This window comes from Muntiacus reevesi, chromosome 3 (assembly GCF_963930625.1).
Source record: "Muntiacus reevesi chromosome 3, mMunRee1.1, whole genome shotgun sequence".
Lineage (NCBI taxonomy): Eukaryota > Metazoa > Chordata > Mammalia > Artiodactyla > Cervidae > Muntiacus > Muntiacus reevesi.
Window position 1 is genome coordinate 268,660,762 of NC_089251.1, and position 18,164 is coordinate 268,678,925.

The 18,164-nt window shown below is 37.7% G+C and overlaps 1 protein-coding gene across 1 annotated transcript in view; it reads right to left on the bottom strand.

The window, feature by feature from the left end:
• Positions 1-819: 819 nt before the first annotated feature.
• The window catches only part of LGSN (lengsin, lens protein with glutamine synthetase domain), a 28,731-nt gene continuing 11,386 nt past the window's right edge, over positions 820-18,164 (bottom strand). The window contains exons 3-4 of the mRNA XM_065927963.1: positions 5,678-5,844; positions 820-2,019 (exon numbers count right to left, since the gene is read on the bottom strand). Coding sequence (XP_065784035.1) covers positions 820-2,019; positions 5,678-5,844 — 1,367 coding nt within the window. The remainder of the gene's footprint in view (positions 2,020-5,677; positions 5,845-18,164) is intronic.

The window sequence follows — 18,164 nt, forward strand, 5'->3', positions numbered from 1 at the left end:
AAACCACTAGAGGTATCTTTAGAATTTCCAAAGATTGCTACAAACCAGGCAGAGCCCACCTACCCCAGTCCATCCCCATTTCATCTGTATTCTATGGATTAGGCTTCTATATAAGATATGGTTTAAAGAAAGATTTTAACTACTTTTAAATGTTTGATCTCATTGCTCCCAGCTCAAAATCCATTTCTTGTGGATATTACAGACTTGAACTTCCTTAGACTTTCAGGAGTTGGTGATGCAGGGTAGAAAGAGATGGGACATATGTGAAAACTTCTGCTAATTTGTCATCATTACATATTTTTGAAAACCTTAATTAAATCATTTGGAAACATCACAATGATGTTTGAAAAATAGATCCTCAGTATGAGTGAGATTATATTATCAAATATCTTTGTTTCCCTGGCAGTCAAAATCTATGTGTATAATTGAAAATTACTTCATTGTATTTTTAGTCATTTAAATTTTGTTTTTTAACTCTTAAGTCTTTTTTATTCTGCAAATATATTTGTTGTCCCTCCCCCCCCCCCCAGAAAAACCCTGAATATTTGTGTCTAGGTCAACAAACACACACAGAGGCAAAGACCACCAAGTGACAAGACTTGCTGGGTTTGCACATCACTATTGCACCACAACTTTATTGTTTGTTTCTATTAGAATCCTCTCAGTGGCCCCATGTCATCTTCAAATATTTCATGGGGCAAAACAGAGAGAAAGCATTTGTAGTCTTATTATTATTAGAAAACTCCATCTTTTCTTTCTGGCAAATCAGCAACTTAAAAAAAAACTCACACTGTTACAGAAATAGTTAAGGGTTCCACTCTAAATAAAATATTCTAAGAATTTATTTCTCTCAGCATCTGTTTCTTCATTTTCTAACTCATATTTTTTCATGGCAACAAAATACCGAATGAAAGTTTCTCCTAGAGCCTGTCTCAGACATTGATCTTCCTCTAGTGCCATGAGGGCATGTTCCAGTTTCAAAGGGATCTCAGAAGGCTTGGACTGATGAAGGTCTGTGCTGTTCTCTGGACCAGCCAAAACACCATCATCGCTGTAAAGTCCATCCATGCCTGCAGCAACAGTGGCAGCCAGCACCAGGTAAGGATTTGCTGTGGCTGAGCCCAGTTTATTTTCTATTCTAGTGCCTTTCTCACCATGACACTTAATATTAAAAGCACAGCTGTTATCATTGTACCCCCACGTTGTCGGCACACTTTCCTTCAGGTCTTTGCTCTCTTTAGAATAACGCTTCCTGCAGCTAACAGCAGGAGCCATCAAGCAGCTGAGGGCAGCAGAGTGCTTCAAGAGGCCTGCCAACCATTTTTTCCCAGTAATCGTGAGCTGCTCAATTCCAGAACTGCTACAGAACATGTTTTTCTTCTCATCGACATCCCAGAGACTATGAGACAAAATTCCTGAATTACAGAATCCAGTCTCGATGAAAAAGCTGGTGATATAATTATACTTCCTTGCCACTTCTTTGACAGCCATTCTGAGGGTAAATGCATTATCAGCTGAACTGATGCCAAATTCAGGCAGAAAACAGATTTCCATCTGGCCAGGCCTGGTAGAGGAGGAAAAGCTCTCAACATTGGCCCCAGTGTGATACAAACCATCCACGAGTTCCTGGATGAATGGCTGGTCATGATTATTCAGCAGTGCTGAAGCAGGAAGAGATATGGTTTTTGAATTGATAATTTCAGGTATACCAAAAATGCAAAAATCATAAATGAAAGCAGAGAGCAGGGAGAAGCCAGCATCCTGCAGCTGGCTCAGCTGCCTTTTGGCGATGTGCCTCGGGGAGGTCAGAAGAGGCTCCCCGGTCACAGTGAACGTGTCACAGATCACTCTGGCTGTTCTCTTGGCCCACGGCAGAACTCTGAAGGTTGATAGCTCTGGCATCAGTACTATGTCACTATTAAAACACGTTGCTCTAATGTGATCCACTTCATTGTCCTTAGGATTTGGTATCAATTCAAGATAACCTCGGGGCATGTAAACACCATGAATCACTTTTTCCTAAAGAAGTTAAAAGACAGAGCAATCAACTTTTGAAGCTTGAAACCAAACAAAAAATTTGGGGGATGGGAAGTGGGAGTGGGAGAGCAGTCCTACTGAGGAAAAAAAAAAAAAAAACCAAAAAAAAACATGCTTCATCTGTTAGTTGAAACTAGCTTATTACAGATACATTTTAAATAGTTTAAAATAATATTCTCAAAGGTAATTTATAAACAAGTCAATAGCTCTAGCCTTTAGCCTTTGGAGACTTTATATGCTCATGCAAAGAGCACTCATAAATAAAAGCTATAGCAATAAAGAAAATGTCTTTATAGCAAATTAAAAAGGTAAAACCTAAAGGAATTATTTGAAATGATTATAACCAAAAGTACTTTTTAAAGTCACTTTTTATCACATGGCATAGTTGCTAATACTGCCGATAAGGCTTTATTTCAACTTATTCTATTGTAATCCTCCAGAAAGAGTCAGTAGACCGTCTGAGTCCTTCTCAGAGAGCTCACTGGTCACACACAGGACACATGGGACAGGGGAGCCAGGGTTGCTGACCATGGCTCTTCTCTCCTCACTCACCTTTACAGTCCACTAATGAGCAAACAACCTCATAGGCACAGAGTTCGAAAAACCTTGCCCATGAATGTGGACCTAAGTTATAGTTTCCAGAATGTTGTAGCCTTCAAGTCAGCATGACTTGAGTATCACCAAATCTATTTCTAGTCCTAACTCTGTCATTAATTGCTTGTGTGAAGTTGGGCAGGTCATGGTACTATATACATACCTCAGCCGCCATATCTGTGAAAGAAAAGTGCTAGATTAAATGATTACTAATGCATTTTCTGGTCAAATACCTGTTGGATTCAATAAATTTAGTTTTTATTTAACTTTTCTATGTACCACACAACTGGGAAATAATGAAGCATGAAGTTGAATAGACACATAAATTTTTTTCTAGAAATTGTGTGGCAGGAATGTCAATAAGGTTTCATGTGTTGAAATTTACATTAATGGGTAGAGAAAAAGTTGGCTGTAAAGTTCAGTTCCCGTGATGTCAGTGAACATGGTGAGGTTAATTCTGCAAGTCAATTTGGTTTTAAGATTAAATACCTCCATATCTCAAAGAGCATGGCTACTGAGGAGTAGCTGGTATTAGAAGAGGTGACTTCACTGCAATTGGTGTTGAGTCACTGCCTCCTTCACTTTCCACCATCTCTACACAATTTCAAATGCCATTTGACTTATGTGATCTGAATCTACCTTTACCAGTAATAAAGTTGATAAGTCAAGCACTGTTCAATGACTGTTTAATTTTTCAACCTACTCACGGACTTGTATATATAAATTTCATGTGTGTGTGTGTTCAGTTCAGTTCAGTCGCTCAGTCATGTACGACTCTTTGCGACCCCATGAATCGCAGCACGCCAGGCCTCCCTGTCCATCACCAACTCCCAGAGTTTACTCAAACTCATGACCATCGAGTCAGTGATGCCATCCAGCCATCTCATCCTCTGTCGTCCCCTTCTCCTCATGCCCCCAATCCCTCCCAGCATCAAGGTCTTTTCCAATGAGTCAACCCTTCGCATGAGGTGACCAAAGTATTGGAGTTTCAGCTTCAGCATCAGTCCTTCCAATGAATACCCAGGACTTATCTCCTTTAGGATGGACTGGTTGGACCTCCTTGCAGTCCAAGGGACTCTCAGGAGTCTTCTCCAACACCACAGTTCAAAAGCATCAATTTTTTGGTGCTCAGCTTTTTTCACAGTCCAACTCTCACATCCATACATGACCTCTGGAAAAACCATAGCCTTGACCAGACAGATCTTTTTGGAAAAGTGATGTCTCTGCTTTTTGATATGCTATCTAGGTTGATCATAACTTTCCTCCCAAGCAGTAAACTTTTTTTAATTTCATGGCTGCAGTCACCATTTGCAGTGATTTTGGAGCCCCCCAAAATAAAGTCTGACACTGTTTCCACTGTCTCCCCATCTATTACCCATGAGGTGATGGGACCAGATGCCATGATCTTAGTTTTCTGAATGTTAAGTTTTAAGCCAACTTTTTCACTCTCCTCTTTCACTTTCATCAAGAGGCTTTTTAGTTCCTCTTCACTCTCTGCCATAAGGGTGGTGTCTTCTGCATATCTGAGGTTATTGGTATTTCTCCTGGCAATCTTGATTCTAGCTTGTGCTTCTTCCAGCCCAGCGTTTCTCATGATGTATTCTGGATAGAAGTTAAATAAGCAGGGTGACAATATACAGCCTTGACGTACTCCTTTTCCTATTTGGAACCAGTCTGTTGTTCCATGTCCACTTCTAACTGTTGCTTCCTGACCTGCATACAGGTTTCTCAAGAGGCAGGTCAGGTGGTCTGTTATTCCCATCTCTTGAAGAATTTTTCACAGTTTATTGTGATCCACACAGTCGAAGGCTTTGGCGTAGTCAATAAAGGAGAAATAGATGTTTTTCTGGAACTCTCTTGCTTTTTCGATGATCCAGTGGATATTGGCAATTTGATCTCTGGTTCCTCTGCCTTTTCTAAAACCAGCTTGAACATCTGGAAGTTCTCAGTTCACATATTGCTGAAGCCTGGCTTGGAGAATTTTGAGCCTTACCTTACTAGTGTGTGAGATGAGTGCAATTGTGTGGTAGTTTGAGCATTCTTTGGGATTGCTTTTCTTTGGGATTGAAATGAAAACTGACCTTTTCCAGTCCTGTGGCCACAGCTGAGTTTTCCAAATTTGCTGGCATATTGAGTGCAGCACTTTCACAGCATCGTCTTTCGGGATTTGAAATAGCTCAACTGAAATTCCATCACATCCACTAGCTTTGTTTGTAGTGATGCTTTCTAAGGCCCACTTGACTTCACATTCCAGGATGTCTGGCTCTAGGTCAGTGATCACACTATTGTGATTATCTGGGTCGTGAAGATCTTTTTTGTACAGTTCTTCTGTGTATTCTTGCCACCTTTTCTTAATATCTTCTGCTTCTGTTAGGTCCATACCATTTCTGTCCTTTATTGAGCCCATCTTTGCATGAAATGTTCCCTTGGTATTTCTAATTTTCTTGAAGAGATCTCTAGTCTTTCCCATTCTGTTGTTTTCCTCTATTTCCTTGTCTGTGTGTATAGGCGGATTTAAATAATTTTTTTAAGATACATGTTTGACTTATTTGGAACTCTTTAAAAATGTTTTGAAAAGCTCCAGTTTTACTCAGTGTAAAGCAAATTAGAAAATTACAATTTAATATTGAAAGAAATATTTAAATAATAATCTTTGGGGATGCTTAATTTTGATACTTTTGTATAATACTGACTGATGTCCCTTCCTAAGAAATGTTTCAATAACACAGTAATTGGTTATCAAAATAAACACATCACATAAACTGAAAAAAAAAAAACCTCAATTCTCAAACATCTGAAAATGCAGTGTTTCTTAATATCACTATTTTTGAAAACTTAATAATATTTGTTAGGTCATCAAGCTTTCTTTTTATATTTGCTTCTAAGTCTTCTGTCATAATTTTCTCATATCAAACAAGGGTTAGATTGGTTTTCAGTTTGAATTGCTGTTTAGATTACAATAAAATTGGAAAGAGTAATAAGGACCATTCACTTGCAAATGAATTGAATGAAATGACATTCAGCCATAACTACTTGCAAAACTCACTTGGAAAAATTGTGCAGGGATACTCTTAGACCTGGACACACCATGGAGGTCTGTTGCTTCAAATCGCACAAATTGAAGGTGATTTTTGGCCATCTCTTGTTTAATGTGCTTCATTCTAGAGAAGAGTTGAGGTGTAGCAGGAGTTTGAGTGTTGTCCCTGGTGTTATCTGTAAAATAAAAAATGATCTAAATCATTAGATCATGATGAACTGAGCAGTAAAATGAGGCTAAAGAATAAGGAATTTGTCATTAGGATCATTACCAAAAGCATCATGTTTCCATGTCTTTGTCTTAGAGCTGGAGATCTTATCTTTCTTAGCCTGCCTTTGCCATATTCCTGAGAACATAGTCTCTAAACAGCCTGAGAGATTATCACTTGGGATGAAGTTCAGTCTAAGAGCATTTGCTTAAATAAACAGAAGTATTTATGGAAATACTTACTGAAAATGTCTTTGTTTACAGAAATTAAAATATATTTCCCTCACTGCTTTGGCACCATATAAGATGTATATAGATAAGTATCACTGAAAAGACTTTGAGCTTCTTAAGCTTCTTTGAGCTTCTCTATTTTTGAAAACTTAATGATATTTATTAAGTCATCAAACTTTCTTTTCATATTTATTCCTAAGTCTTCTGTCTTAATTTTCTCATATCAAACAAATCATAATTTCATAATTTCAATAAGAGGAAAAAAGATAGCTCTGTGAAGTGGAATTATTCAAGGCAGAATTAAAATTAACAGTCTTAATTATAATTAGCTTTGCATTTCTATTGGGTAAATAAATGCTGTTTGGGAGCTGAAAGTATACATTTAGCTTCTAAGGGAACAATAATGTGTAGTGGTATTCCACAAATAAAAAGTTTCTGTAATATTAAAGGTAAAATTATTTGTTTTTGTTTATTTTCTGTTGGTTTGCTTTTTTATTTCCTTTTCTTTGGCAAAATGACTTTGTATCTTTATAAAAACATCTGAATCTAAGATATCTACATCTATTTGTTAAATTCAAAACTTGTATAAATGAAAATATAAAAGTGTTTTTTGTTTGACTTAGTATGAATAGAATGCTACATTTCTTAAGTCTCCTGCCTCTGGATTTCAGTCTTATTCTTCCAGTAGCCTCCAGACTTCTCCTACTATACTATGATAATAAAACTTCTAGGTTAATGGTGAAATGATTCTCCATAGTGAGGACTGTGGGACATCCAGAGAGGTTCACAGAGTTACATGAGGAAGAGGAGAGGGAGGAAGGAGATAGAGATTAGCAGGAGGAGAAAAAGGGGGACTCAAGAGGAGAGAGACAGATCTACACAGTACTCCATTCCCTAAGTGTTCTCGGTAGCCCAGAACACCCACAGAGATTCACAGAATTGGATTCAGAAGAGAAGGGGGAGGGAGGAAATAGAGGTGATTTGGGGGAGAAAAAGGAGAGTCAAAAGCGAGAGAGAGTAATCATCACACTCTTGAGTAAAAATGGGTACTGAATATTGGATTCTTAAATGTCCAAAATTGATATCAAATACTGAAAAACAAAGATTAAAAATCTAGAGTAGAGGTTAGATTCTTAAAAATACAATATTAAAAACAAAAACACAAAAAATTTAAGAAATATATATGAAGTTTGCTTTAAATATAGGGTCTTTTTTTTTTTGCAGGGTTACAGTGGGTTATGAAAATGAAAATTAAGGAGTAATAGAGGAGTAATATAGGACTTGAAAAAAAATAAAAGAAAAAAGAGAAAAAAATTTTAATTAAAAAAGAAAAAGAAATAGTAAAAATATATCTAGGAATTTCTCTGGAGCTGTTGCGGGCAGTGTGGGTTCGGTTCAGTTTCAGGTAGCCCCTTGTTCGAGCTTACACTTCTCGATATCTATAGGCCCCTTCTGGTGTAGTCGGTGTTAACTACAGGGATTTTAATCTGTTGCACCGGTCACTTCCGAAGTGGTTCCTTTTGTTTATCTGGCCTCTGTTTGCAGGTCTCTTCAGTGTCTAATTTCCGCCCTGACACAAGTGGGCAGAGGTGGTCTCTCCTTTAGGTTCACTTGTTCAGTCTTGCTGCGGGGAGGGAGGGGCACTGCAGACAAATGTCACTGGCATGTGTGGGGAGCACTTGCAGTGTTTCAGCCACACTGGGTTTAACCCCACTCGTGGTGTGTGTGCTTTCCCCGTCTACACTGCTTAGGCTCCAGGCTGCTCTACAGGGAGCGGGCTCTGAGTTAGGTGCACTTCCCAGGCCTAAGTCGCTCAGGTTCAGGTTTCTGGGTACTCCACAAAGACACAGACTCGGTTGGGCCTGCGTTTTGTGCCTTCCCTGACCCGAGCAGCTCAGGCAGCCAGGAGCTTGAGGAGCGCACTCTCCTCGGGTGTGGTGTGCCTTATCCCCTCCGTGGTCCCAGCCTCAGTTTCCATGTGCGCGGGTCTGGTGCGCCTTGCGTCTCTTCTGGGGAACTGATCTCTGGCTGCGACCCTCTCGGCGGATGTCAACCATCCAGAATCTCCGGAAGTCTTTGGTTAGAGACTGGGAGCCTGTTTGCCCTTTGGTAGGGGGTGCCATCTCTGGGGCCCAGTTTGCCCCTTTCCCCTCCCCCCTGCTTCCTGCCTCCGGTGGGGGATGGGCCTGTCCATAGCCGGCTAGCTCTTCTCTGGAATTGCTCAGTCCTTCCTTTGTTCTGTGAATGGGCTGGCAGTATCTTCAGTTTGGGCTTTTTGCAGGCTAATTTTCTCCCTCTCTCTCTTGCTATCCCACAGTTTAAGTTGCTATCTCTCTTTAGCTCCCTCAGATTGCCCTCCGGGCTTTCAGGCCTGGTCCTTACCCTAAGCAATGCCGCTGCCCACTCCTCTCTGTTCCGCCCCCACTTGCTGGTGGAGGATGCGAGCGTCTGGGGTACTTTTCTGCTGGGAGTTGCTTTTAGGTATGTAATCTGTGGGTTTTATTTATTTTTCCTCCCGGTTATGTTGCCCTCTGAGATTCGAAAACTTCCCCCAGACCCTCCAGTGCGAGGGTTTCCTGGTGTTTGGAAACTTCCTCTGTTAAGACTTCCTTCCCAGGATGGGTCTCCGTCCCTAATTCTTTTGTCTCTTTTTTTATCTTTTATATTTTGTCTTACCTCCTTTCGAAGACAATGGGCTGCTTTTCTGGATGCCTGATGCCCTCTGCTAGCGATCAGAAGTTGTTTTGTGGTGTTTGCTCAGCGTTCAAATGTTCTTTCGATGAATTTGTAGGGGAGAAAGTGGTCTCCCCGTCCTATTCCTCTGCCATCTTAGCTCCTCCCCTCCCGAAAGCTACATTTCTAATTTAAAAAAGTATATATGCAACATGCAACAAAGGTTTACTGTATAGCATAGGGAACTATAGTCAATATCTTGCAATAACCTAAAATGAAAAATAAGTTCAAAATAACATATGTATATGTATAACTGAATCACACACAAAAAGAATTTTACTTTTTGAAATTTAGTAGTGTTTATCTTTTTGCCAGTTTTTCTAAATGTCCTACGGACATCTAATAACAAGGTATGAGATACAAAATTTTAAATATATTTGTGTAGGATGTGATTAATATAAATTAGCTAAATATAAATCTATTATATTTAAATTATTAATAACAACATTCAAGAGGATCCTATTCTTATTTTTTCTTCACTTGATAAAATGTTCTTAGAGAAATGTTAATATGTCTCACTAAGGTTATGTATTTTTTCTTTTCCCATATATTTCTTCTGATTTTTCCTATGTGTGTCTTTGTTTCCTTGTTGTTAAGGTGTCTAATGGTTTATCATGTCTATTTTTTTGTGAGTGAAATGAAAGTCACGCAGTCGTGACTGACTCTTTTCAACACCTTGGACCGTATAGTCCTTGGAATTCTTAATGCTTCTTAAATTCTCCAGAATACTGGACTGGGTAGCCTTTCCCTTCTCCAAGGTATCTTCCCAATCCAGGGGTCAAACCCAGGTCTTCCACACTGCAGGCAGATTCTTTACCTTTTATCATTAAAAATATTCATCTTTGTTTCATTTAAAATACATAAATAAATTTTAAATAAAAGTTTTTTTCAAGAATGAGAGTGTAGAAGATGAAAAATATAGGCTGAGTATTCAGTTTAAAAAACTTAAAAACTAAAAAATATATATTCATTTCATGACTTTTAAAATAGTCTACAAATTCTAAAACTTTAGAATTAGAAGAAATTTTGGAGATAAATCATCTAATTCAACCAATTCATTAGCTTGAATCCCAGAAAAGTACAGCCAGGTTCCCTGAATCACACTCTTTGTCCTTCACCAAAACTAAAACTGGAATCCAGACCTTTTGATTCCCAGTGGTGGCTCAATACCATAAAACAACTGAATGTATGTAAAGCCTACAGAAAGCTCAGACCCACAGCATGCATCACAAATGTTAGATACAGTCTAAACTTTTTGGTGAGGCAACAGACTGTAATGATTTGGAACAAACACTGATGTTCATCTGCCTCCCTCCATATCCTGCCTTTGCCTTGGTGACTTTTCTTATCTCAACTTTCTTAAGTGCCTCAGCTTTCTCACTGACACAATATTACCTACTTCATGGGCTTGTTATGATGATTAAACAAGTTACTTAAGAGTTTCTGGTAGACAATAAGCACCATATCAATGCTTCTTAAATCTATCAGTTTGATACAACTACTCTAACTCTGGTAATGGTGCCATGATCATGTCTGAACCTGAATACATCAATCTATCATATCACTGACATTGAACAGTTGTAATTTTAAAACGATTCTTGAATATCACTTTTTGAGATGTAGTTAGGCTTTTAAACCAAAAGACTGGCAATTTAAAAACATAGCTTAAGTAGATTTTAAGTATATGAAGCATGTGGAAAACAAGTTACTTGTTCCGCTTATGCAAATATATTAAGAATGCTCTCTTGTCACTGATAAATTTTGCTTCTCTGAGGCTCCATAGGCTTCATAACTACCTTCTATTTAACACAAACAAGCTCTAGCAGTTACATTGTTTTATGTTAAATTAGCAGTTGCTGTGTTTCCAACTTATTATGAACTATTGGGTGTTTTGCCCAAAATGAATAATTCCCCTTAAAGAAAATAAAATTTATAGGCACTTTAAAATATGGAAAATTTCAGATAATTAGTATTTTAAATGTAATAAGCAATTACATGTAAACTATAAATATATTAGCAATGTAAAACTCTTATTAAAGAAATAAAGTCATTTAACTGGTTCACCAATAATACAATCACAGATAATCTAGTTCTTTGCTTTATCTGTGCCTTCTAAAATTATTACTATTCTGAAGTCTGTGTGTATCTTTTCCTGTATGTTTGAATTTTTTACAACATATGTACATGCTCAGCATATTATATTGCTTTGCATTTAAAAAAAATCTATACGTTTCTACTAAAAAAAATAAAATTACTATAATAAATGTATGTTATTTTAAAATAAGAAAAATATTTATCCACTCAATATAGTTTTTTTTATTGTTGCTGTTGTTGTTACCACATACTATTTATACTGGACACATATCTAGGAAGCAGTCAGAAAAAGAATGACACCCTAACAGAGCTTTATATTATTGAGTGAGAAAACTATAGGCAATAAACATGCCATCAAATGCAAAGGGGGGATAATTTGCCACGGTGAAAATGCTGAAAAAAATCACCTGAAGTATTAATTCTATGAGATTTGATCAGAATGTGGACAGGTTAAAACCTCTGATTCACTCTAAGATCACCAAGTTGCACTATGGCTGGGCAGTGAGTGTACCTAGAATTGCCATAACAAGCACCACAGACCAGGAGGCTTAAACAGATATTTTCTTCCACTTCTGAAGGGTAGAAATCCAAGATCGAGGTGTCAGCAGCATTGGTTGGTTTCTTCTGAAGTCCTCTCTCCTTGTCTTGTAGATGGCCATCTTCTTCACATGGTTTTCCCTATGTGTGTATGGTTCCTAATCTTCCCTTCTTATTGGGACACCACACCAGACATATTGGATTAGGGCCCACCCTACAAATCTTGTCATTGTTGTTCAGTCACTCAGTCATGTCCTACTCTTTGCAACCCTATGGATTGCAGCACACCAGGCTTCTCTGTCCTTCATTATCTCCAAGAGCTTGCTCAAACTTATGTCCATCTAGTTGGTGATGTGATCCAACCATCTTGTCCTCTGTCATCCCATCCTCCTCCTTCCTTCAATCTTTCCTAGGGTCTCTTCTAATGAATCAGCTCTTCACATCAGGTGGCCAAAGTATTAGAGTTTTAGCTTTGGCATCAATCCTTCCAATGAAGATTCAGGATTGATTTCCTTTAGGTTTGACTGGTTTGATCTCCTTGCAGTCCAAGAACTCTCAAGAGTCCTCCAACACCACAGTTCAGAAGGATCAGTTCTTTGGTGCTCAAACTTCTTTATGGTCCAACACTCACATCCATACATGACTGTTGGAAATACCATAGCTTTGACTAGTTGGGTCTTTGTCTGCAAAGTAATGTCTCCACTTTTTAATATGCTGTCTAGGTTGGTCATAGCTTTTCTTCCAAGGAGCAAGCATCTTAATTTCACAGCTGCAGTCAGCATCTGCCATGATTTTGGAGCTCCCCAAAATAAAGTCTGTCACTGTTTCCATTGTTTCCCCATCTATTTGCCATGAAGTGATAGGACCAGATGCCATGATCTTTGTTTTTTGAATTCTGAGTTTTAAGGTAGCTTTTCCACTGTCCTCTTTCACATTCATCAAGAGGCTCCTTAATCCCTCTTTGCTTTCTGCCATAAGGGTGGTGTCATCTGCATATCTGAGGTTATTGCTATTTCTCTTGGCAATCTTGATTCCAGCTTGTGCTTCATTCAGTGTGACATTTCACATGATATACTCTGGATATAATTTAAACAAGCAGGGTGACAATATACAGCCTGATGTATTCTTTTCCTAATTTGGAACCTTGGGAGACAGACCTTATTCAACATTATTCAACAATAATTACGTCTTTTAACATTCTGTCTTTAAATATAGTCACATTGTAAGGTACTAGGGATTAAGACATCAACATATCAATTTTGAGAAGACAGAATTCAGCCTATAATAATATACTGACCAGTTTCCATTTTCTTCACCACCTGCCATATTATTTAATACATGTTTACTGTCTTTCCCTGCTTTCATGTCACCTCCAGGAGAGCTTGCCTATTTATTTATTTACTTAATGCTATATCTCCAGTACCTGTAGCAGAACAGATATATCACAGGCACTCACTGGCTATGTCTTTCATAATTTAATAATTAATGTGATTTAACTAATTAATTAATGCATCTTGTGTGCTTTGACCTTGTCTAATTAAAAGGTAAAAATTGGCATCATATGTTTCGATATGTATCCTAAGTATCAATTTTTTATTTATAAGTTTAATTCTTTTACCAAATATGAGAGTCTTATTCAATCAAATTTCATTTCCAAGGCATCAACTAATCTGAATTGTCTGAATTTCTTTTCTTCAAATAAATCATACTTGCTAGTTATAATGAAATGTTTAGGTCAACACTTCCCAGATGTAAGATGAAGAGCAGGCAGAAATTTGTCAGCTCAGGGGTCATTTGTTTTCTTACAGTGTGGCTCCTGGGTGGTGTTTTCCTTTCTCTTCTTCTCAGAGAATTAATAAATTAAATCATTGTTCTTTTATAGAGGAAATGCAGGATAACCTGGCATGAAAACCAGGACAAAAACAATAAAAAGTCAGAGTGGGGGGAATTGCTTCTTGAAAAAATAGAGTTTTAATAAATTCAAAGTAGTTATTACAGAGAAGAAAATATCATGTTGAAATTCCTTACATTTATTTTGGAGATTGACCTTAATATTTATTTTGAAATTATTTATTGGTGGTTTGTTTGGAGTTGTGAACTTTCTCATGCCTAGGACCTATAAAAAATCTACCTCTAGGCCAAAGCAGAAGATTCTGAATTAACCAAATTGAGTCAATCAATAATTGTATTCACACCCCTTGTCATAGCTGATTGGTGCAAAGAGAGCTCATGACACAGTTCTCTCCTCAGATATTGAGACTAAATTCCTTCTCTCTTATGGCTGAAACTACATCAAACAAAAGCCACAAATTATGAAAGAGCCAATGCGACCAGCAGATGTTTTCTCATTAGCCTTCCTAGGATTTTGGAAACTTTTTAAAGCTAGTTGACATACATATTAGAAATTTTCATATAAAAATCTTGAGCTCAAACTTCTCTTGAAAAAAGAGAGAGATTGGGGAACACTGGGTGAACATTTGTCCACCACAACCATTGGTTGGGACTCTGAGGTGGCCTTCAAATGGGGTACGTATGCAGCTTATAATTCATGGGTTGGCAAATGTTTTCTGTAAATGGGCACATAGTAAATATTTGCAGTGTTTTAAACCATGTGGTCTGTGTTGGTTGACACGTCATCTCTGTCATTATAGAATAAAAAGAGACATAGAAAATACAAGTTTATTTACTGAAACTGGTCAGTAAGCTGAGCTTGCACCTGGTCATAGTTTATCATCCTCTGCTCTAGTTTCCTCATAGACTGCACTCATTACTTTCTCAACAGCCCATCTCATTCATCGGCATTATCTGCCTGGCCTCTCGGTATTTGTATTAATATAATAGACATTGATACTTAGAGGTTGTTGGTGCTCATGTTCTTTGCTTCATGGAGAAATTCATGAAGCCGTAGAGAATTGTAGAGATGAGAGATTATATGAATTTTCCCCAAGATATTGATACCCTAAACCTTGGAACTTATAGAATATGTTAAACTGCAGGGAAAATGGGACTTTGCAGAAGTAATTAAGGTTATGGACTTTAAAACAGGGATATTGTCTTGGATTGTTCAGTTGAGCCCTTAAAAGGAGAGAAATTTATTCAGCTGTAGGCAGAAAAGATGTGTGAAAAACAAAGAGTTCAGAGAAATCCCAAACATGAGAAGGATCTGAGGCACAACTGGTGCAGAGATATAGAATCAGAGGCTTCCAGGAGCTAAGAACCACACCAGTTGGCAGGCAACAAGGAACCAGGAACCTCAGTCCGGTGACTGCAAAGAACAGTGTTCTCCCAAGTCTAAATGGTCTTTGAAGTGTATTGCTTCTTAGAGTCTCTGGCTAAAATCTGAGATGGCCAACACCTTGACTTTGACCTTGCCATACTTGAAGTAGAGAAATCAACTGTGCCAACCGAAACTTCTAGTGTACATAACTGTGAGATAATGAATTGTGTTCTTTTACAATGATAAATTTGTTCAGAGACAACAGAAAACTGATATATATGGAGTCCTGACAGTGTTCACACTTGGCCTCTCTGTCATCCTTAGGCCTTGTATGTAATAGAGAATTTTACCTTGCCCCAAAAGAGCTCTGGCCTTTACACTTAGCCCTGGTGGGTACTAGCTAATCCCTTAGAATGTCCTGTCTGATAAGGACAGAATGTCTTTGGTCTGTGGCCATAGTAGAAAGTCCAGCGATGTCATTTATTATTGAGTCATGTGGTATCAACTTGACCCCAGTGGACCTGGAAACTGAGGTCAGCTATGTGGAACTGACTGTGGAGTTGACTTTGAAGCTCCAATAAAGACTGGGCACACCAAAGCTCAGGTGAGCATCCCTGGTTGGCAATACTTCAATTACTTTGTCGCAAGTCATTGCCAAGAGAATAGTGCTGTCCATGACTTCATTCACTTCACTTCAGTTCAGTTGCTCAGTTGTGTCCGACACCTTGTGACCCCCATGAATTGCAGCACACCAGGCCTCACTGTCCATCACCAACTCCCAGAGTTTACTCAAACTCATGCCCATCGACTTGGTGATGCCATCCAGCCATCTAATCCCCTGTCATCCCATTCTCCTCCTGCCTTCAATCTTTCCCAGCATCAGGGTCTTTTCCAATAAGTCAGGTCATCACATGAGGTGGCCAAAGTATTGGAGCTTCAGCTTCAGCATCAGTCCTTCCAATGAACACCTAGGACTGACCTCTTTTAGGATGGACTGGTTGGATCTCCTTGCAGTCCAAGGGACTCTCAAGAGTCTTCTCCAACACCATAGTTCAAAAGCATCAATTTTTTGGTGCTCAGCTTTCCTCACAGTCCAACTAATCCATACATGACCACTGGAAAAACCATAACCTTGACCAGATGGACCTTTGTTGGCAAAGTGATGTCTCTGCTTTCTGATATGCTATCTAGGTTGGTCATAACTTTCCTTCCAAGGAGTAAACGTCTTTTAATTTCAAGGCTGAAATCACCATCTGCAGTGATTTTGTAGCTTCCCAAAATAAATGACTTCATTAGGAGAGAACAAATGGGAGCTACATGCTTAGAAGTTCCTTGGACACTTCATCATGAATCTTTTCCATTGATTGACTTTAATCTGCATTTTTTTCACTGTAAAAAACCATAGTCTTGAGCATAATAGCTTTCAGTGAGTTCTGAATTCTTGTAGCCAATTATCCAAAAAAAAAAAAAAAAAATTTAGGGAACATCTCATCTTGAAAATTGTGTCAGAAGTGTGAACAGCTGGTAGACACTGTACTTCTAACTTCACACCCTGATATATTTCTACCTTTCCAAATCTTGTTTCTTCAGTCTTTTCATCATGAATTCCCATGTGAAATAAATAGCTTTTAAATTATTTTAAATTAGTGTCTATCTCAAGGATCCCAATTTTTTGACCAATACACTCATAGGTCAAAATAGCTATATTGTTGTTGATAACCCACAAATTTAGAAAAGCAGAATTTCTAGTATCTGACCTTAATTTTATGTATTTAATCAATTTTGAGTTTATTTTTGTGTGTGGTATTCTAACTTCATTCTTTTACATGTAACTGTTCAACTTTCCCAGCACCCCTTACTGAAGAGTCTAACTTTTCTCCATTGTATATTCTTGCCCTCTTTGTCACAGATTAAATGATTAAATGACCATAGGTATGTGGGTTTGTCTCTGGGTTTTTTATCCAATTCCATTGATCTATATTTCTGTTTTTGTGACAGTAACATAGTGTTTTCATTTGTAGCTTTTTTTTTTTTTTTTCATTTGTAGCTTTGTACTATGTATGAGGGCTTCCCTGGTGGCTCAGTGGTAAAGAATCTGCTTGCCAAGGCAGGAGACATGGGTTGATCCTTGGTTGAGAAGATCCCATGGAGAAGGAAATGGTAACTCACTCCAGTATTCTTGCCTGGGAAATTCCATGGATACAGAATCCTGGCTGGCTACAGTCCATAGGGTTGCAAACAAGTCAGACAAGACATAGTGACTAAACAAATACAACACTATAGTCTGAAATCAGGGAACAGATTTTAGAAGAATCTCTTTTTCTTTCTCAAGATTGTCCTTGGCCATTTGGAGTCTTTTATGTCTCCATACAAATTGCGAAACTTTTCACTCTAATTCTGTGAAAATGCTATTGGTAATTTGATAGAGATTGCTTTGAATCTGAAGATTGCCTTCAGTAGTCATTTTAACAATATTGATTCTTCTAATCCAAGAACATGGTATATCTTTCTATCTGTTGTGTCGTCTTTAATTTCTGTCATAATTATATTAAGTTTTCAGAGTACAGGTATTTTGTTCTCCTTAGGTAAGTTTATTCAAAGGTATTCTATTCCCTTTGATGTGATGGTAAATGGTATTGCTCCCTTAATTCTCTGTCTGATTTTTCATTGTTAATATGTAGAAATGAGAGAGATTTCTCTGTATTAATTTTGTATCTGGCAGTTTTACTGAATTCACTCATGAATTTTAATAGTTTCATCTTTAGGATTTTCTTTGTATAGTATTATGTCATCAGCAAAAACTGACAGTTTTGCTTCTTTTCTAATTTGGATTCTTTTTCCTTCTTTTTCCTCTTTGATTGCTGTGGCTAGGATTTTCAGAACTATGCTGAAAAAAACTTTTAGAGAAAAGCATAGGCAAAATACTCTCTGACATAGCAATATCTTTTTTGATCCAGCTCCAAGAGTAATGAAAATAAAAACAAAAATAAATAAATGAGACCTAATTAAACTTAAAAGCTTTTGCACAGTAAAGAAAACCATAAGCAAAAAGAAAAGACAACTCACTGAATGGGAGAAGATATTTGCAAATGAAGCAACCAACAAGGGACAAATCTCCAAGATATACAAAAAGCACATGCAGCTCAATATAAAAACAAACAAACAATCCAATAAAATAACAAGTAGATCTAAATAGACATTTCTCCAAAGAAGACATATAAATGGCCAAGAGGCACATGAAAAGATGGTCAATATCACTAATTATTAGACAAATGAAAATCAAAACTAAAATAAGGTATCACCTCACACCAGTTAAAATGGCCATCTTCAAAAAACCAACAAACATTTAATGCTGGAGAGGGTATGGAGAAAAGAGAATCCTTCTACACTGTTGGTAGGAATGTAAATTGGTACAGCCACTATGAAGAACACTATGGAAATTCCTTAAAGACTGAAAATAAAGCTACCATATAATCC